The sequence below is a fragment of the Erpetoichthys calabaricus genome, chromosome 3, assembly GCF_900747795.2.
Source record: "Erpetoichthys calabaricus chromosome 3, fErpCal1.3, whole genome shotgun sequence".
NCBI classification, from domain to species: Eukaryota; Metazoa; Chordata; class Cladistia; order Polypteriformes; family Polypteridae; genus Erpetoichthys; species Erpetoichthys calabaricus.
The window spans coordinates 187,936,823-187,958,505 of record NC_041396.2 but is presented as its reverse complement, the minus strand read 5'-3'; the positions used below and the strand labels follow the sequence as shown (position 1 = coordinate 187,958,505).

Here is a 21,683-nt window from a genome sequence, read left to right as displayed (position 1 = left end):
TTTACAATATTCTGTAACTCTGTGATAGCCAGTAGGATTTTCTATGCTGTAGAACACTGGGCTGGTAATATTTTATGAGAAGCCCACCAATTCAGCTGAAGGCAGGCTCAGTTACAGGATGCACTTGTGGTCTACTGGAAGTAGTACTGGACAAAAGAATGAAGAAAAATGGCCATTATGAACAAAGCTGCACACCCCCTCTCTGATACAATATCACTGAGAACTTACAGCCTAGAAATTGTTCAACAGAAGTGTGTCAAGAAGTGCTACTCAGGCTCCTTTATGTCTGCAGCAATATGCCTTTATAATGCCTCACTATGACCGCTCTCTTTTCTAAGACAGCAGTTTTCTTCAGCCATTTATTGGTGGAGGGTGGGAGGTTTGTTGTTATTTGTAATGCAATTTTTTTAATTCACTTTAATATTTCATTTATTTCTTGATCATCTGTACAAAACTAAACTTCTCCCTTGGGGAAAATACAGTACTGCCTACCTTTTAAACCCAGTTTGTTTTTTTTCATTACAACAGTGGAGGAGCAGTGATCTGCTGTAACTGTGCCACCAGATATGGGTCAGTTATTATAGGTAACTTTACACATTTACCTTGGCAGGTTTCATTCAGGCTGGTGCAATTTGCTTCAAGGATCTTTTCTGATGACATACAATAGTCTGTGCTGTTCTCTATTAAAAAGAAAGAAATAGAGAAATGCTTTAATTTATCCCCAACTTTATTTTCTACTTTACCACTGTTAAATGCAATTCAAGTCAATGGTGATTTTTATAATTATTTATTACCACAAGTTTTTGCATTTTCCTATGGTAACTTCACAGTATACCAGTTTTACACCACTTCTTTGAAGTTCACACTTTCTCACCCTCTCCCTCTGCAACTTCTTTTCAGTTTCTAAATCATCTTTAAAATTCTACTCCTAATTTAGAAAATCTTGGAAATCAAACCCCTATTTACTCTGCTTATTCGATTTGAAAATGACAACAGATCTTATGAAGTCCTAACTTCTCATTATTCCAAAGTACTGTATTACAAAGGTGACAAAAGGCAGCACAGGATATAGTGTTAATGCGAGATTAAAAAGAGAGAATGCTGTAAAAAACAACACTAAGACTCTTAACTTGAGGGTGTAAACAAAACAGATGTTAACCTGTCCAATTTAGAAAAATTTTCAGACTATTAAGCTTGAGTTGATGATGCACCCTCCGGATTTTTATATCATGGAGGTAACTAACCAAAGAGGATAGAGAACAAGCCTAAGGTGGTTTGGTAGAAATATAAAGCTGGATGTCAGCCGCATAATAATGAAACTGAATACAGTGATCCCCCGCTATATCGCGGTTCAGCTATTGCGCCCCCGCTACATCGTGGATTTATTAATATTATTATTATTACTACGGGGCTCCGGCCCCTGCTTGCTTTGCTCTCCCACCCCCCGGTTTGGTTTACCGGATAAACAATTTGAAGAGATTACTTTCATGGGAATTGTTACATATGCATTATTTTCATTTTTGCTTTAAAACTTTTGTAAAAACAATATTTGTCCTTTATTTCCTGCCCCGGGCATGGTTAAATCTTTCTCACAGGACTTATAACGCTGCTTGCGTTGTGAAGGGGGGGGGGTGTCTGAACGCATGCTAAAGAGATGCGATCAGTTCAGCTGCTGTCTTTGCGCTGCTTCTGCCAAGATGCGTGTCCTGCTTGTCGTTCTGCACGTCAATCATATAAAAGCCTATACAGCAGCTGTCCTTCTGTCTCACTGCCTTGCCTTGCGTGATGTTAAAATGTCTCTCACGGGAAGTCAAATTGTCCTCCAAGAAGATCACGCCTCGTCTCCCTGCCAAGATTTTTTTTTTTTTTAAATAAAGGGATGTAACTCATATCCTTAGCCCGACATCCACGTATCATATGTGTTTACAAAATGTGTTTTAATAGGTTTACATGTGTTTAAAGCGAGTGGGAGGGATATTTTAAGGCTTAAACTATTAAAAAAATGTTTGTTTATATGGTCTTTCTATATCGCGGATTTTCACCTATCGCTGATGGGTCTGTAATATAACTGCCGCGATAGACGGGGGATCACTGTACCATGATGGATCAATTTCTAGATGGATAAATGATTTAGATCATTTATGTTGGGTAGAATGCCCAGTGGGGGCTGGGTGGTCTCTTGGCCTCGGAACCCCTGCAGATTTTGGTTTTTCTTTTTCTCTAGCCTATTGGGAGTGTTTTTTTTTTTTCTCCTGTCCGTCTGACCTTACTTTTATTCTTTGTTACTTAGTATTGCCTAATCTTATTTTTGTTTCATATAAACCTTTCATTCTTCATCTTGTAAAGCACTTTGAGCTACACCATTTGTATCAAAATGTGCTATATAAATACATGCTGTTGTTGTATTACTTGGTTATATTATTTAATTGTAGTAATTATTTTGACCGAGTATTACTAAGGCTTTTCCGTTTTTCTTTTCCTTGGTTTCAGTTATGGTTACCTATTGTGTCATCACAAATGACACTTATTTGTGAACATTTTTGTTCATCTGAATTTGTTGTTTCCTTGCAGAGTATTGCAAAATGGACACAGACGTGCAGGTTTGATGGAATATTGCTCTAAAAGCTTAGGTGTTTTATGATTAGGAAGTAGTAGAAATCTTTGTTCAAGAATGATTGTACTATGAAGCCTTGAGCTAAATTGCTTAAAATATCCTGTTAATCAGGTTATATTTAAAGAAATACATATAGTGAAAAGCAGCAGATAACAGAAACCAGTCAACTTTTAGACTGCTGAATGAAGACTTCTATAGCTGACAGTAGCAGAGGTACTAGAGGCATTCCGATTTAAAAGCCTTCAGAGTACAAGAAAGTGGTTTTTAAACAATCTTCTGGAGTATTTTCTTTGCCTGTATCTTGACAACGCAACTAATTATATTTCTTACCTAAGAATTCTCTGGTTCATGTGTTCACTTGTAGACTTTATTTGTGCTCGTTTTAAAGAAGTAATATGGCCCGTGGGCACACTTTTTTGTTAGTCTGTATATAAAATACTCATGTCATTTAGAACTTTGCTCTAAATGAAGGGACATATTTAACTTGTAACTAGGCAGCTTAATAACCACTGATGCATCACTTCTGGCACAACTTTTTAAAAATATTGGAACATACAGTGCATCAGGAAAGTATTCACAGCGCATCACTTTTTCCACATTTTGTTATGTTACAGCCTTATTCCAAAATGGATTAAATTCATTTTTTTCCTCAGAATTCTACACACAACACCCCATAATGACAACATGAAAAAACGTTTACTTGAGGTTTTTGCAAATTTATTAAAAATAAAAAAAATTGAGAAAGCACATGTACATAAGTATTCACAGCCTTTGCCATGAAGCTCAAAATTGCACCCTGTTTCCCCTGATCATCCTTGAGATGTTTCTGCAGCTTAATTGGAGTCCACCTGTGGTAAATTCAGTTGACTGGACATGATTTGGAAAGGCACACACCTGTCTATATAAGGTCCCACAGTTGACAGTTCATGTCAGAGCACAAACCAAGCATGAAGTCAAAGGAATTGTCTGTAGACCTCCGAGACAGGATTGTCTCGAGGCACAAATCTGGGGAAGGTTACAGAAAAATTTCTGCTGCTTTGAAGGTCCCAGTGAGCACAGTGGCCTCCATCATCCGTAAGTGGAAGAAGTTCGAAACCACCAGGACTCTTCCTAGAGCTGGCAGGCCATCTAAACTGAGCAATCGGGGGAGAAGGGCCTTAGTCAGGGAGGTGACCAAGAACCCAATGGTCACTCTGTCAGAGCTCCTCTGTGGAGAGAGGAGAACCTTCCAGAAGGACAACCATCTCTGCAGCAATCCACCAATCAGGCCTGTATGATATAGAGTGGCCAGGCGGAAGCCACTCCTTAGTAAAAGGCACATGGCAGCCCGCCTGGAGTTTGCCAAAAGGCACCTGAAAGACACTCAGACCATGAGAAAGAAAATTCTCTGGTCTGATGAGACAAAGATTGAACTCTTTGTTGTGAATGCCAGGCGTCACGTTTGGAGGAAACCAGGCACCGCTCATCACCAGGCCAATACCATCCCTACAGTGAAGCATGGTGGTGGCAGTATCATGCTGTGGGGATGTTTTTCAGCGGCAGGAACTGGGAGATTAGTCAGGATAAAGGGAAAGATCACTGCAGCAATGCACAGAGACGTCCTGGATGAAAACCCGCTCCAGAGCGCTCTTGACCTCAGAGTGGGGCAACGGTTCATCTTTCAGCAGGACAACGACCCTAAGCAAACAGCCAAGATATCAAAGGAGTGGCTTCAGGACAACTCTGTGAATGTCCTTGAGTGGCCCAGCCAGAGGCCAGACTTGAATCCGATTGAACATCTCTGGAGAGATCTTAAAATGGCTGTGCACCAACGCTTGCCATCCAACCTGATGGAGCTTGAGAGGTGCTGCTAAGAGGAATGGGCGAAACTGGCCAAGGATAGGTGTGCCAAGCTTGTGGCATCATATTCAAAAAGACTTGAGGCTATAATTGCTGCCAAAGGTGCATCAACAAAGTATTGAGCTGTGAATACTTATGTACATGTGATTTCTCAGTTTTTTTATTTTTAATAAATATGCAAAAACCTCAAGTAAACTTTTTCACGTTGTCATTATGGGGTGTTGTGTGTAGAATTCTGAGGAGAAAAATGAATTTAATCCATTTTGGAATAAGGCTGTAACATAACAAAATGTGGAAAAAGTGATGCGCTGTGAATACTTTCCGAATGCACTGTATATCAAGATTTGACCCTCACTATTCTACTCTGACTGAAACACTAATTCATGCATTTGTCATCTTAAGGCTAGACTACTGTAATGCTTTGTTGTCTTGTATGTCAACTAAACTTGTAAACAAGCTGTAGTTTGCTCAAAACTCTGCTGCAACCTTTACAGAGTTAAACTCTGGCTCATAGTCGCATTACACCTATTCTATACAAATTTGATTGGCTTCCACTCAAGTACCATATCGACCTTAAGACTCCTGTTCTCACTTGCAGCACTCCATGATCTGGCTCCCACTTAATTTAAAAGACCATATTAAAGACTACACACTGACCCCATTCACTGTGCTCTTCTACTTTTGGTCCTCTTGTTCCCCTTTAGTCCACCTGTCTTCCACGGGAGGTCAGGCTTTCAGTTATGCTGCGCCTTAGCTCCGGAACTCCCTCTCTCATTATACCCATACTCTTCATTCAAAAAATAAAAAAAAAACACCTGAAACTCGTCCTTTTAAAATTGCCTTCCCATTGATGTAGATCACAAGTCCAAATAAAGATATTAAAAAAATTAAGACAGCAAGAACAGGTCTTTTTTTTGGTATATAAATCACACTAATAAGGCAAAAATTTACTTTAATGTTACAGTTTTTATTATAACCAGAACCACTGAGGGATTCAAATGCTCTCTTACCATTTCAAAAAAAAGGCATGCGAGTTATACAGTGAAATTAGTGACAAAGAACAGTCAAATACCACCACGTCCCCCACCCCCAACAAAACGTTTCAAACACCCTGCACCTTGTATTGACAAGACAAGCATTAAACAAAGGAAAACTGAGGTTTACTTTTCTTTACAGTATTTCTCTTTAAAGTACATGCAGCCAAACGTATCACATATCTCTAGCATTTAGCAATAAATGTATAATATTTAGAGCATTATATTAAAAAAAGCAACTACAAAAGCTATTTAACAATACTTATGTAACCTCTTGAGAAAATGTTGCAATTCATGTGCTCAGTTATACTTAGAGTTATTTCACAAGGACTCAAGCTATTCAAAGTATTTACTTATCAGCTGAACAATTTTCATAAACACTGTACTGTATTGTCAAGTAGCTGATCAGCAGCTTTTAATTCACTGCACCAAAGCTTATGAAGTATATTTGAAAAGGTGTTTTTTGTTGTTAAGAGCTAACTGCAAGTGTTTACCCAATACAAATGAAGCTTTCCATTATGAAAACTTTAAATTATATTTTCTTATCTAAAATGTTTATTTTATGAATGTTTGCAACATTTATTTTTATTAAAGAAATCTTTCACACACTGGCCTTAATAATGCCTAAACAAAATACCAATATATAAATTGATAATCAATACTGTCTAGAGTAAAAGGCAAAGATTTCACTGTGCACCGCTTAAGGCCCTGTCCACACGGATGTCTGAATTGACCGTTTTTCTGCCATCTATAGCATCTGGTGAGCATGGATTGAACAATAAGCATTTTTCTGCTCGTTGCAGTGAATCAGACCATCCACACAGGCTTTCACCACTTGCGTTCAGTCAGATGTGCATTCGGACGGCATCAAAACAACGCTGCATGCAGCTTTTTCTTGGCGTCAATTTCTGCCAAAATCCAGATGAGCGTGAAGAAAACATCTGTATTGTGTTTAAATACCATTCATTTAATGCTCTGGATGACTGGACATGTCCCATGATTACAACATGTGTGTGTGTGTGTGTATGTATATGTATATATACATATATACACACACACACACACACACACACACACAGAGACATGTACATTATCATCAAAATAATAATGGAGAACTCAAAACAGTTTGTAAGTTTTTGCTAATGACATACAGTGCATCCAGAAAGTATTCACAGCACATCACTTTTTCCACCTTTTGTTATGTTTCAGCCTTATTCCAAAATGGATTAATTTTTTTCCTCAGAATTCTACACACAACACCCCATAATGACAACGTGAAAAAAGTTTACTTGAGGTTTTTCCAAATTTATTAAAAATAAAAAAACTGAGAAATCACATGTACATAAGTACTCACAGCCTTTGCTCAATACTCTGTTGATGCACCTTTGGCAGCAATTATAGCCTCACGTCTTTTTGAATATGATGCCACAAGCTTGGCACACCTATCCTTGGCCAGTTTTGCCCATTCCTCTTTGCAGCACCTCTCAATCACCATCAGGTTGGATGGGAAGCGTCGGTGCACAGCCATTTTAAGATCTCTCCAGAGATGTTCAATCAGATTCAAGTCTGGACTCTGGCTGGGCCACTCAAGGACATTCACAGAGTTGTCCTGAAGCCACTCCTTTGATATCTTGGCTGTGTGCTTAGGGTCGTTGTCCTGCTGAAAGATGAACCGTCGCCCCAGTCTGAGGTCAAGGGCGCTCTGGAGCAGGATTTCATCCAGGATGTCTCTGTACATTGCTGCAGTCATCTTTCCCTTTATCCTGACTAGTCTCCCAGTTCCTGCCACTGAAAAACATCCCCACAGCATGATGATGCCACCACCATGCTTCACTGTAGGGACGCCTGGCATTCACACCAAAGAGTTCAATCTTTGTCTCATCAGACCAGAGAATTTTCTTTCTCATGGTCTGAGAGTCCTTCAGGTGCCTTTTGGCAAACTCCAGGAGGGCTGCCATGTGCCTTTTACTAAGGAGTGGCTTCTGTCTGGCCACTCTACCATACAGGCCTGATTGGTGGATTGCTGCAGAGATGGTTGTCCTTCTGGAAGGTTCTCCTCTCTCCACAGAGGACCTCTGGAGCTCTGACAGAGTGACCATCGGGTTCTTGGTCACCTCCCTGACTAAGGCCCTTCTACCCTGATCGCTCAGTTTAGATGGCCGGCCAGCTCTAGGAAGAGTCCTGGTGGTTTCGAACTTCTTCCACTTACGGATGATGGAGGTCACTGTGCTCATTGGGACCTTCAAAGCAGCAGAAATTTTTCTGTAACCTTCCCCAGATATGTGCCTTCAGACAATCCTGTCTCGGAGGTCTACAGACAATTCCTTTGACTTCATGCTTGGTTTGTGCTCTGACATGAACTGTCAACTGTGGGACCTTATATAGACAGGTGTGTGCCTTTCCAAATCATGTCCAATCAACTGAATTTACCACAGGTGGACTCCAATTAAGCTGCAGAAACATCTCAAGGATGATCAGGGGAAACAGGATGCACCTGAGCTCAATTTCGAGCTTCACGGCAAAGGCTATGAATACTTATGTACATGTGCTTTCTCAATTTTTTTATTTTTAATAAATTTGCAAAAACCTCAAGTAAACTTTTTTCACGTTGTCATTATGGGGTGTTGTGTGTAGAATTCTGAGGAAAAAAAATGAATTTAATCCATTTTGGAATAAGGCTGTAACATAACAAAATGTGGAAAAAGTGATGCGCTGTGAATACTTTCCGGATGCATTGTAACTTTTGCTACCACGGATTATTATTGCCGGTGGTTGAGTGCATATGCGAGTGCTGATTGTATATTTGCTTACTTCAAGGTGACAAGTAACCGTTCTTCAGGGCTAACACTGACTCACATATTGGTTGACCGGAGTGTTATACGGTGCTGTCCTTTTTTGCATTTCTTCATAGATTACACACATGCTGAGGGTGAATCCAGTAGCGGTGGTGATGTTCCCTCTGCCTACGTTGCCGTATCAGGAGGATTTTTAACACAATGACGTCAATGTTCAGGTTTATTAAAGCCAACTGGTCCATATTTCGTGAATCCAATGAAGGATGAACCTTGAACCCCACAGGTTAAAAACACTCTGGACTGCCTGATAATTGCCGCCCACAGGAAAACACCAAAAACTACAATCTGGGCTGCAGGATGGGATTTACCAGAGGCAAACGAAAGTGAATGTAACATTATACTGAAGTCAATTAAGCTCCACTACAAAACACAACTTAAAAAGCCTAGGTCACTCAGAGCGCATTCATTTAACCAAGATCTGAAGAAAAAATCCACACAAAATCTTACATTTAAGTTACACTTGTGGCAAATGCATTTTTATAGTTCAGCTTAACCAAGACCATAGCCAAACCACTTTTTTTTTTTTCTTTTTTTTTTTTTTAAATATGCAATTAATTAGTTATGTTAGAATTGCAAAGACTACTATATGTTCATAAATAAATTATGAGAATAATCTTTTTTTCCCCCCTTCATTCCCGAATCAGATCAGTATAGAGTGTTGCTGCACCCACTACATGACAAGACAGCTCAGGATCCTGGTTGGCAACCCCCTAGGCAAACATGCGGTCCAGTCCCACCCTCTGGAAATGACCATCTATCTGCCGCAGCCAGGTATTATTTGGGCATCCTCTTACCTGGCCCAGCCACTTAGGTCCTCAACAATGAGGATCCTGTGAGCCGGATCACCCTCGGGGAATCACACCACATAGCTGTGGTGCCATAACTGATGCTCCTTCACAATGCAGCTTATGCGCCTCATTCGGGATTCTGTGAGCAGCCGGTCATTTGACACAAAGTCAAACCAGCAGTACCTAAGGATTCGCCAAAGAGATACTGTCACCTTAAATGCACCATTGGCCCTGAAATGCTTATGACAAAGTATTTATACTAGAAGGTGTAAGAGGAGAACACACATGCCAACCAGATCAGAAGGCCCTGTGGTCAGTTTTATTACCCGGCTGGGATACCAGTATGACAAAGTGGCTGGCGGGACAGGAAAAAAATTTTGCACCCAGCCGATATAACTTAGTAAATGGACCAGTGGAAGCTGAGAGGAAGAAACTGTTCCATCCCCATGTGTTAGGTGGCAGTGGTCCTCATAAGGCAACCCAGTTGGGACAACCACAGGGGTGCTTGGGAGATAGAGTCTGGAAATGTGGCCCTGAGAGTGTCCTTATGTGCTGATAGAGGGCACCATCAGGGGAGGACCTCCCTACTTTCTTCATCGCCAGGAAGTGCTTCCAGGAAGACATGGTATGGCACCCAGAAGCATTCCCAGGCGTGGCCTTAAAATGAGTCCTAATTGGCTGGAAGAGGGCAAAGCTCACTGGAGGACAGAGCACTTAACAGTCTGTGTATTGTTATAAGTTTAAGCCGAGTGGATTAAAAATCCTTCATTTTGAATCGGAGTTGTGTTGGGTTGGGTTGGGTTGGGTTGTGTGTGTCTGGCATTTGGTGGCTTGGTGGCACTCCCTGCTGTACACAATGAATAAACAACCCCATTTTATATGTAAAAGGTACGGGCAACCGTCACAGGGGCCTACTGTATATAGAGTATATACCTCTAGTGGAATGAACATTACACTGCCTATAGGGAGAAAATTACATTAGGCTTTCAATTAACAAATAGAATTCAGCTGTAGAACATATTTGGGGGGGGGGGGGGGGGGGGAGTACAGTATGCTGCCTTATGCAAAATTATTTTCTCTCAGATTTCATGAATCCGTGCTCAGTTTTTTTTTTTCCAATTGAGTTACTTTATAAAAAGTTAAACTCTTACAGCTAAAGGTAATAAAACATACCATTTCTTCAAAACAGGTAACAGATTCATAAGTCAAATATGTACAGTATTTTGCGCACTATAAGGCGCACTTAAAAGCCTTTAATTTTCTCAAAAATCCACGGTGCGCCTTTAAATTCAGTGCGCCTTATGTGTGCACTGAGTTCCAAAATCTGTAAAAATGTTGTTGTGCATTTTAGTAAGCGCTCTGCTTGATTGACTGTCAGACCATTTCCTGCCGACATAGGGACGTAGTAATACGTACACTATGAACACTGGCAGCAATAAACCAATTGCAGAACATTACGTAAAGCCACGTACACTTACCTCCGCCACGCCTACGGCAGGTAGGTATATTGTACTACTGGTGCACTGCGAAACCACATTTGTTTGGCTAAGGACCCTGAAAATGGCATCAGAGAAGAGACATGCTTACGATGCACAATTCAAACTACAGGCTATCAGTTACGCGGTTGTAAATGGGAATAGAGCAGCAGCGAGAGAATTTAAAATCAATGAATCTATGGTTCGGAAGTGGAGGAAGCAGGAGAATGAATTGCGCCAAGTTAAAAAGACAAAAAAGAGTTTCCGCGGGAACAAGGCGAGGTGGCCAGAGTTGGAAGACCAACTTGAACAATGGATTCTTGAACAAAGAGCAGCCGGGAGAAGCGTCTCTACAGTCACCATTCGACTGAAGGCAATAACGATAGCACAAGACATGAAGCTCGAGCACTTTCAAGGAGGTCCGTCTTGGTGCTTTCGTTTTATGAAAAGGCGCCATCTCGCCATCCGCGCACGAACTACCGTGGCGCAGCAACTGCCAGCGGATTACAAAGAAAAGCTGACCATCTTCCGCACCTACTGCAGCAACAAGATTACCGACAAAAAAATCCAGCCCAACCACATCACCAACATGGACGAGGTCCCTCTCACTTTTGACATCCCCGTGAACCATACTGTGGAGAAAAAGGGGACCAGCACGGGGCATGAGAAATCGGCTTTCACTGTTGTTCTTGGTTGCCACGGTAATGGACAGAAACTACCACCTATGGTCATTTTTAAGAGGAAGACGCTGCCAAAACAAAAGTTTCCAGCCGGAGTCATCGTTAAGGCCAATCCAAAGGGCTGGATGGACGAGGAGAAAATGAGAGAGTGGCTGAGAGAGGTGTATGTGAAGAGACCGGGTGGGTTTTTCCATGCATCACCGTCTTTGTTGATCTGCGACTCCATGCGTGCCCATATCACCGCTACTGTGAAAAAACAAGTGAAGCAAATGAATACGGAGCTTGCCATCATTCCAGGAGGATTAACAAAAGAACTCCAACCGCTGGACATCGGTGTAAACAGGGCGTTCAAAGTGAAGATGCGAGCGTCATGGGAGCGATGGATGAGAGACGGCGAACACACCTTTACTAAGACTGGAAGGCAGCGCCGGGTGAGTTACGCCACCATATGTGAATGGATTGTGGATGCCTGGGCTAAGGTGTCTGCTTCGACTGTTGTCCGAGCTTACGCGAAAGCTGGAATCATTGCTGAACAGCCACCCGGCAACGAGACTGATTCCGACAATGACGAGAGGGAACCCGGCATGTTTGATGGCGAACTTGCCCATCTGTTCAATTCAGATACAGAAAGTGAGGACTTCGATGGATTTGTGACAACAAACTGATCAAAAAACAATGTGAGTGTATTTTTAAATACGTAGTAGAATAAGGTTTAACTAAACTCATTGTTTTGCTTCTGTTACCTTGTTTTTGCATGTGCCGAATAATACGGTGCGCCTTATGTATGGCTTAAGTACAGAAATAAGCCCCGCAATTGAGAGTGCGCCTTTCAATCCAGTGCGCCTTATGGTGCGCAAAATACTGTATATGAAGTTTAAAAAAAATTGCATGTCAAGAGTGTGGAGTACTACAATATCAACAACAACAAAAATAAACTAGGGATCTGATCCAATCGTTTTAAAAGTGTTTTATGTGGATATTAAGAATGTTCACACACATACAGAAAATACTGTGAAGTTACCACAACATTCATTTGTATATTGCCACACAAAAATTCACAGACAGACAGTGAAGGGGGCTTAAGGTTTGTATGTGCACATTATTAAATGGCTTCATCTCAACTTTTTCAGTTAGTTGGGAATGTCGGATTCTTTTCTGGGTTCTGGGTCAGATTTATTTCAGGTTTATAGCAAACATTTCTCTATTCTAGTACTGCTTGCAAGTTCACCTTGTAGAATGTGCAGAGCTTGGTTTAGGGCAGCAGTTTATATCAGAAAATCCACAACGCCTGTTAGCAGTATTGGGCACAAGATAGAAGTCAAACCTGAGCACTCTTCCACTCATACCTTGACAATTCACAGGAACCTTGTGGGAACTTTGTTTTAAGGAGTGGAGGAAAAAGAAATCCCACAGGCAATCTATAATTCTGTGATAAATTCCAACTCATTTAGTGAAAAACCTCAATGTTTACTATGCACATGCATTCTCAGACTCCAGAATAATAAAAGACTGTGGCTGTGAAGAGTAAGCTGCAACTTCACCAGAACCATAATGCTACCATATTAGAAAGACCACAACAGCACAGAGCACATGCACAAGCAAACCACAAGATGAATCCCCCATTTTGCGATTTCTTGCGACCATTAGCTTTATTCTGTGCACTTTTATCCGTGTGCACAGTTAGCACCCTGTAACTGTTCCACAGAATATCGGTGTTCATTTATATATAGAACATTTAATTGTATGAATAGTTAATACATTAGAAAATATCTGAATCAACAATTAACACATTTGCAACTCCAATTGTTTTTTCAGTTTGTATAAACAAATCCTTATGTCTTGATATCTAATGTAAGATGAAATACAACAATAGCCTGGCTTATTACAGAAATCAATGTTAACTGAAGTCAACAGCTGGGGACTTCCACCTAAATGAACCTAAAGGCAGAACATAATATTACTAGTTTACTCTATTATCTAGTTTAAGGAGGCCAAGCATTAACTGGGTACTTAGACATACAGCAGGGATTTAGGAAACCAGGTATTTACCAAGCAAGATCATTTTTAGAAGGCACAAGAAACCCGTTTTTTTTTTTTTTTTTGGGAACAACAGTTTTCCTTTTCTGACATTTACACATGCCAGTCACTTCATTAGCAACTCCTACCACTCTCCATAAGATTTTTGCCAAGGTTACTGAGGCAATGAATGGTATCTGCCTATTTGTGCCTACAGCTACTGGCAAGTCAAACGGCATCTATCTGCCTGCTGCAATTTGAGTAGTGCATTTTCAATGGAAATGACAGTCTTAAGAATATAAAAAAGCCAACTACGCCCTGTGTTCAGTTAGTAAACTAAAATAACACTACAGCTGCCTATGTACAAAAGAAAGGCACCTGTTCCCTTGAAGAGGAGGTATAATCTTTTCAAATTCTACTAACAATTTAACATAATTGTGTCATTCTTTTATGTACATACACAGATGGACGGATAGGGACAGATATGAGTTAAAGTCCCATTAAAAATAAGGTTACAAAAAAAAACCTTTATTTATATCATATTATCTTACCTTAATATCTGTGTTATGGGCACTTTGGAATGATTTATTGCTTTTAGCAAATACTGAAAATAATCGGGAGAGAAGATAAATGAGTGAGGAACAAAAATGTCAGTGGCCATCTTGCAAAACCTCATGCATAAATCTGCATTTAAATTGTGATGTAGCTATATATTAACAACATGTAATTTCTATTAGGTAACTGCATTGGCACATGTGCAATCATTGTGACGATGTATTACTTACAATTTGTATTAGGTCTCAAACCTATAAATATATTCAGCACTTAAATGAAAACAAATTTTGGGACCTTGTATGTGTTGCACAGTGCACATAAAAAATTCCCTTATAGAGCCTCATAAAACTTTTATTGGAGTTTTACAACTTTCAGATTTCACAAGCCACTCCTTTAGCTCAAGACAAAAATCAGAACTGTTTGATTCTGAGGGGGTGAGACACATACAGGTATTACAGAGGTACTGGGAATGTCAAGAGCAGGCCAGGAGTGCCTCCAACTCGGTTAAGATTATGTACATAAAATCTACAAATGAAAAATCAACGGAAAAGTCATGTAGCTTGAAGGGAGCTTAGGTTTACTAGAAATTATAAATTCCCTGAATGAGTGTGAGTGCACATGTGTAAGCAAACGGGTCCTATGATGGACCTGTGGCCTATTCGGGGTTGTTTCCTGCCTTGTGCCCAATGCTTGCAGGCTACTGATCTGGCCACTGGAAACCCTTAAAGGACACATTTGGTATATTTCAAGTCAAAGTTATTTCTTCATAATTATGGTATATCATGTATGGTCAAAAACTCTTCGTGACAAAATGCTTTCCTAATTAGAGTGCACTGTACAGCTCAGTGACTGATTTTGTGCAAGTGGTACTGCTAGATCTATACAAGTAACCACCAACAAGACTTGAGGGCAAATTTTTCCCAGCAACTTTCCTATGAAGCGATAAGCTTCAAGAAATATTGGAACAGCTGGAAGAACCAGCACTGATGTTTACTCAACAACATACAGAAAGTTAGTCATCAATTCAAAATACAGTAACACTTGTGCACTAATCACTGTAAGATGTGTGGGAACACATGGCTGCCATAAACAATCAGGATGCTTATTAGGCTAAAGCTCTTTCCATTACTATCAGACAGTTTAACTTTGTGGCACTCGGTCACCTAATGAAGGATGTACTGATACATGTGGTTCATCTCTCGAGTCACTTTCAAAGGAAAAACATGGACTTCACCACAGGCTAGCACATGGTTCAGACTCTCTTTCAAGGCCTATTTTGTAGAACAGACAATCCTAGACTCAAAACCAGGAGGTTTTAGTTATCTTAATGTTAACAAGTTTAAAGGAGATAATTTATTGCAGCATTTAAAAGCTTGCATCTGAAAACACGAAAAGTAGGTATATGTGTTTTTACTTAGTTCACTACTTTGGAACCTAACACCACCAAGTGCTTTATGCACTTCTCTGCCATTTTTCAAAAAGAAACGTTGTGTCATTTACCACCTGTGAGATCTAGATTTCTTTTTTTATGGAGTTTAATACCTTTAAGCTCACTTTGAAAGACCAACAAGCTAAAAATTTGAAAGGTAAGGAGAAAAAGCAGGGGGATAAGGGAATTTCAAAATGTGGGGCTGTTCTATGAGAAAGTTTAATTGAGCGATTATTTACCTTATAATGCGCCATAACTGCTTACAAAAAAGCATTAAAATACAAAAGTATTTTAGAGTTTCCTAGGTAAATTCATGTCTTATTGTGTCAAATGACTTTTGAAAATCCAGAAACAGAATCATTGGGTCTCCAGAAAACAATTCATTGTATTCAATCAAGTTAAAAATCAAACAAATATTATTAGATACTGTATATAAAGATCTTTTAAGGAAACTTAACTGACATTTGTCAACAATGTCATTTATCCCACATTTCAGTCTTTTAGCAACTATAGAGGCTAGTATTTTGTAATCATTGTTCAAGAGTGTTACCCTTTTTTCAACCACTGTCTTCTTGAACTCACAAAAGTCCCCTTTGTCTTGTAAATCTTATCTAACAGGTTTTGCATGACATTTAATTTGATCTTCAACGATGTTAACTTTCATTGCCAGTTAATCCTGAAATTTCCTGTGTTAGTTTAAGTACCTGAGATTTTTGTTCTAAACCCTTAACATTCCCAAAAGTGACAATTGAGCGACATATATTTTAGAAGCTACCAGTTTTTTGCAAATTCTCCATCATTGCTAGCCAAATGCCAGTACTTTTCAATAAGCCTATATTAATAATTCTTGCATACAATAAGCATTTTGTCATTGTATTCGACAACTAATAACCGGCCAATGCCTGTTTTCATCTCTCTTGGTACAAAAAAAAAAAAAAAAAAAAGTCCCCGAAATTTATGTGAAAATATGCCAACACCTGCTGAGTGATTACTGCCATTCGATAGCCATAAATCATTATTCCATTGATTTTTGTAAAAAGAAGCTCCTTTACACGAGCGGGTCTCCTAAACAAAAATAAAATCAGCATTACTATCTTTACAAAAAAGAAAAAAAAATGCCTTTCTTTGAACCAGATTTCTTAGTCCGCTGATACTCACCAATATCAGTTTTAATTCTGTATGTGGATTTATTAACTTTTCAAACTATACTAATTCTGTCTCTAAAAATGTTTAAAAAATGCCTCTTTAAAATCTTGAAGTCATTCTCCAAGAATTAATTTAGTATAAAACAGCATTGCTTATATTAAGATATGACAAAAGATTAGCTTTAAAATCAGTTTACCTAAATGACTTTAAGGAATGTCATCTGAAATTTTATTTTCAAACTTCAGCACAAATTTTGCTTCCCTCGATAAATGCTTCCTTACTGACATACAGTACTTTTACAATCAATGGCCAGAATTTAATACAGGAATGTCATGGATGAATAAAATGAATGAAACAAAGAAATAAATCTAAAAATCTGTTAAAAACAAATATACATAGTTAGGATTTAAACTTAGCAGACATTAAAGTGAAAACAGTGTGCTAAACATTAATGTGTTTACTATGTTTTAATTAGTTTTATTTATTGTATTTTATTTTACTTATTTATTATTTTGTTTTTGTTTAAAATTTATTTTAGCCTATGTTCAGCACTTTGGTCAGCGGCTGTTGTATGTAAAGCGCTTTATAAATAAAGTTGACTTGACTTGACTAATCCAGTTGTTCACTCCATTAAGAAAAAAAAATGTAACTCATGGCTGGCTAGAAATCTAACCGTCAAAAGCAGAAGGCTTATCCAATGTTTCCTTTATTTATTTTCAGCACTAGAAATTCCACACTCCTCTTGTATCATTTCAAACAAAATACAGTTAATTTCTTTTGGAGAAAAAGATCATATAAAATAAGAAAGAATGTGATTAAAAACAAAATATTGTGATGGTGGATTCAACATTGATAGATTTTTACAACATACAATCATATTTTGAATATAAATTGGTTCAGAAGATATTTAAGAAAACCTCATAGAATCTGGAACATAACACCAAATTTTATATTTGAAAAAGTTAGTGTTTTTAACTTTTTATTACAATATCCTTATGCAGTAGGGAAATATTCAATTAACTTTGCAAAATTCCATTTACATTTGTTGCGTTAGTGGTCACTTATCTACAAACACAACCTCTCTCCACATATAATCCACAGAAGGAAAAGTTTATTTATTGATAATTGGCATAGAAATAACATTCTATTAGTAAGTGAACTCATAAATGAAAGTGGTCTCTTTATTACATATACAGAATTCTTGCTTCAAATGAACTTTATAGTTTAATTAAAAGTCACAGATTCAATTACAGATAGTATATACACCCTTATGAGAGATACATGTTTAAAAAAAGTCACCCGTCACACAAAGTCCTTGGAACAATTTTTGTAAATGGGATTAGTATTGTGGAAAGACATTTTAACAACAAGTTTATTAAGGATCTACTAATACCAAAAAACCTTCCTAATGTGCAATTTAAGTAAACATCAAAATAAATGATTGGAAGAATGTCGTGAACACTTCCTTACAGATATATTTTAGCAAAAATAAGGGAAAGAAATGTCATAAGATCATTCATAAATATTATCCATGCAATAGTTTAATATCTACATTTATTCCAGATATATTAAGTGAATGCAGCTTTGTGGTGAAAATAACGTTTTCTGTAACTGTGTACATTTAAAAACATTTTGGCTTACTTTAATGAATGACTTTGGACAAAAAATGAATAGTACAACAAATATAGAGAATGAGGATATCCTATTTTGTTATGCAAAAAGTAACAAAGAATGTAATTATGTAATATATCTCTTCATATTATTTGCAAAACACTTTATCCACAAAATGGGAGTTAGGAACAGAATTTTAAACTATGGTTATCGATGACCTTAATTTACTGTATTATAGTAAGGCAATTAAAGCATTACATTTGTTATTTAAATATAAATGTATTTAATATGTATACATGTTACAGATAAAGCCTCAAAATTGTATAAACTCAGCATTATCAAAGACAAGCTTGCATTATCCAAAACATCTGAATAAAGTTAGAATAAATTTTGATAAATTGCCTAACTAAATTTACCTAGGCAATCTTAGGTTAACCCAGGCCTGACTGGTTAAAGATGAATTTCGTAAAACTTAACCTGTGGCTAGGTCGCACTTTACCCAGATAAATCCAGATTTTACCCTGGTCTTTTAGATAATGTGAGCTTTAACTGGATAATGCTCGGTTTACCCAATTTCTGGCTCTATCCGTAACATATACAGCTTACCTGTGTTATGTATGACAATACTCCTCTGGCATTATGTTATTCTCAGATATTTTGTATTATGTACATTTTGTTATATGTATTTTAATGATACATTTGTCAATATTGTATTGAATAAAAAAAATAAAAAAAAAAAAGTTAAGGAAAACCTTCATGAGAAACTTGAAATCCTGCTGATAAAATTCTCTTCAAATGCAAGTTCAGAAGAAGCTAGGTCAGAGATCTCCCGATGATTTATATGTTTCATTTTCCCTACAGCAGTTTTCACAGACTATACTAAGCAAGTATTGTGGTGTATTTACTCAAATGTAGAAGCTTCTGCAAATAGCCATGATCATACCAGTGTTTCATGCAAATGTGGATTCTGTACACAACAAATATAGAAGAGAGAAAAAAAATCAGAAATGTATTTAATAATGCAAAACTCACTAATCTGATGCTGATGTCAGGGCTTAGGCTTATTCAAGAATAGCTCAATTTTAACAGAGCAGTTATAGAGGTAGAAGCAAATAAAGAGCAGGAGAGAGGGGACAGTGCAAGACTGAGCAAAATAAAGAAGTACAAGACAGAGAGAGCCCAAGCAAAACAATGTGCATAGTTTAAGGAGGGTCGCTGATGTTATGCTAGGACAGTTATGTACATAGTTGCAAGATTAACATAAACAAGCATGACAAAATTATGAGGTCACAAGAGGTAGACAGTAAGGCAAGTATATATTAATAGTAATTTCAAGCATTGGCTTTAAAATTATGTGCATTAGTTTTCTCCTCCCCAAACACACTGTGATGCAGCCTAATTGATGTGAACATCTCCCCTATCTACTGTATATGTTACACTGTAAAGGGGAGCTATCCAGCATATATTTTTTTATAATGTGTAAATAGTAAAGTTATCAGAGGAAATAGTTTAGTTATTCACTGACATAACAAAGCAAAAATGTACAAATAAAGCGGCAATATTTTCTAAAGTTAAATTAAAACCAAGTAAATATTTCATTTCCTGAGGAGAATGACTGTGCATACAGTAGTTTGGTCCTAAAGGTAATGCATCCTCTCCATAAAATTACATTTTTGTGCCACAGACAAAAGAATAAAATGTATTCTTTTCAGAAACTTACCTATTTTTGCAGATTCTACTTTAATGTAAAATGTGGGAACAAGGGAGTGAATAATGTTTATTTCCCCGCCTCAATATAGTATAATAACCCAGAAAGAATTCAGGGTGTAGAGGTGACTGCACCACTAGAATCAAGTGAGTATAACACATTTAACTGTTGTTTTGGCAGAGAGCAGACCCAAAAACTAAAACTGCTTATCCAAAAAAAAAAAAAAAAGGCTTTTAAGTGTAGAAACAGTGGACTAGCATATTGCAATCAGTAAGAAAGTAAGAAAGACCTTTTAACTCAGTCTTTGCAAACGCCATGTTGTTCCGTGTTTTTGTTCCACACAGATTCATAATCAGTGATAATAACTGATCTCGTATAAATTTTTTACTCTTATCTTATTCTGCATAGCAGTATGATTTTTGTATTTATAACACATTGAGAAAGTCTTGTTTGTGGTTTTAATACTGTTTTGCCCTTTTTTCTGTGTAGTTTGCTTCCTTTATTTTATCCTAATAATGGCAATTAAAAACAAACAGAGCAGACAACCAGGCAAAAAGCACTGAATGACGAAAGGCTACTACTGTATTTCAGCATCAGACCCACCAATTAGTAAATAATGAATTAAATAACCAGAACACCTGGAAAAGCAGAATGAAAATCAGGATGCAAATAATGTTAAAATGTAAACTAAATTACCCATTAATCACTGCGTAATACATTTTAATAAAATTTACCAGTTTTCTTTCTGCATAGGGTAGATCAGAGTAGCAGGATTTTCTTTGTGATTGACTAATGTCTCTGAGCATTAGGGTCCTACAACGGACAGTACACAAAGCAGAAAATATCACTGGGACCTCTCTGCCCTCTATTAAAGACATCTTTATATAGCATTGCCTCTTCAAATCCTACATCACTGTGAAGGGCCACTCCCACACCTCTCATGGTCTCTGTCTCACTTCCATCTGGCAGAAGGTACTGTAGCATCAAAACCAGTTCTGCCTAGTACTGCAACAGCTTCTACCCTTTGGCTGTCAAGACTATAAACTGTACTGGCCCTTTGCCTTCAGATTTGCGCCTAGTAGCTTATTTATATTCACTACATTTGTTGCACTTTATTACTGCTGTTTTTATATTATGCATTGTTGTTATTTATTACTACCTATTTCAAATTATTACTATCTATTCTCTTACCTGTTAGATATCTGTTTATAGTATAATACAGTTCTTTGTTTATCTCGCATTTTCCTGTATGTCTGATAATGCTTCACTGTGGTCCTGGGAAACATTACTTTATCCTTGTTGTATGCTACAATGCAGTGTATGGAACTGTATGACAACAAAGCCACTCAACACTTTGTGATATTTAGCACAGAAATAAACATACTTTTATAAGTTATCACGAGAATCCCTGAAGCTTACGATTTTTTGGTTGTCTGTGACATCCTTAATTTTTCCTGACATATGCCAAGAAATTTGTAGCTCCATATCACTGCGCTAATTGGCCACCTTTGTTTGGTAAATGTGTGCTTTGGCAGAATGCAGCCTGCCTGCTACACCCCCCTCATTCCCCACCCCCATTCGGTCAGAAAAGAGAACCACTCTGCTGTAATCCTCAGAGTTGAAGTCTGTGTTGAAGGATTTATCTGGCAATGCATTTGTAAGGAATCATATAGGTAATGAAATATTATGATTTGAAATAAATACATTTCACACGTGTTCGGTATCCACAACCATCTGTGTAAATGCAGAATGACAGAGGAAATGCGAGGCAAGAAATGCTGAACACGTTTTCATAGGTTATAGTAATAACAACATAATTTTGACGTGAAGTACAGGATGTGTGAAGCCCAAACATCCAAGAAACAAAAAATGTAATAAGTATGCTTTTATTTAAGAATAAAACCTAAGAAAAAGAAATTGCTCAATTGACATG

The 21,683-nt window shown here is 37.9% G+C and overlaps 1 protein-coding gene across 1 annotated transcript in view; it reads right to left on the bottom strand.

The window, feature by feature from the left end:
* cd164 (CD164 molecule, sialomucin) overlaps positions 1 to 21,683 on the bottom strand; it is a 71,896-nt gene that overhangs the window by 9,312 nt on the left and 40,901 nt on the right. Inside the window, exon 3 of the mRNA XM_028797608.2 lies at positions 603 to 680. Within this exon, the coding sequence (XP_028653441.1) occupies positions 603 to 680 (78 nt within the window). The remainder of the gene's footprint in view (positions 1 to 602; positions 681 to 21,683) is intronic.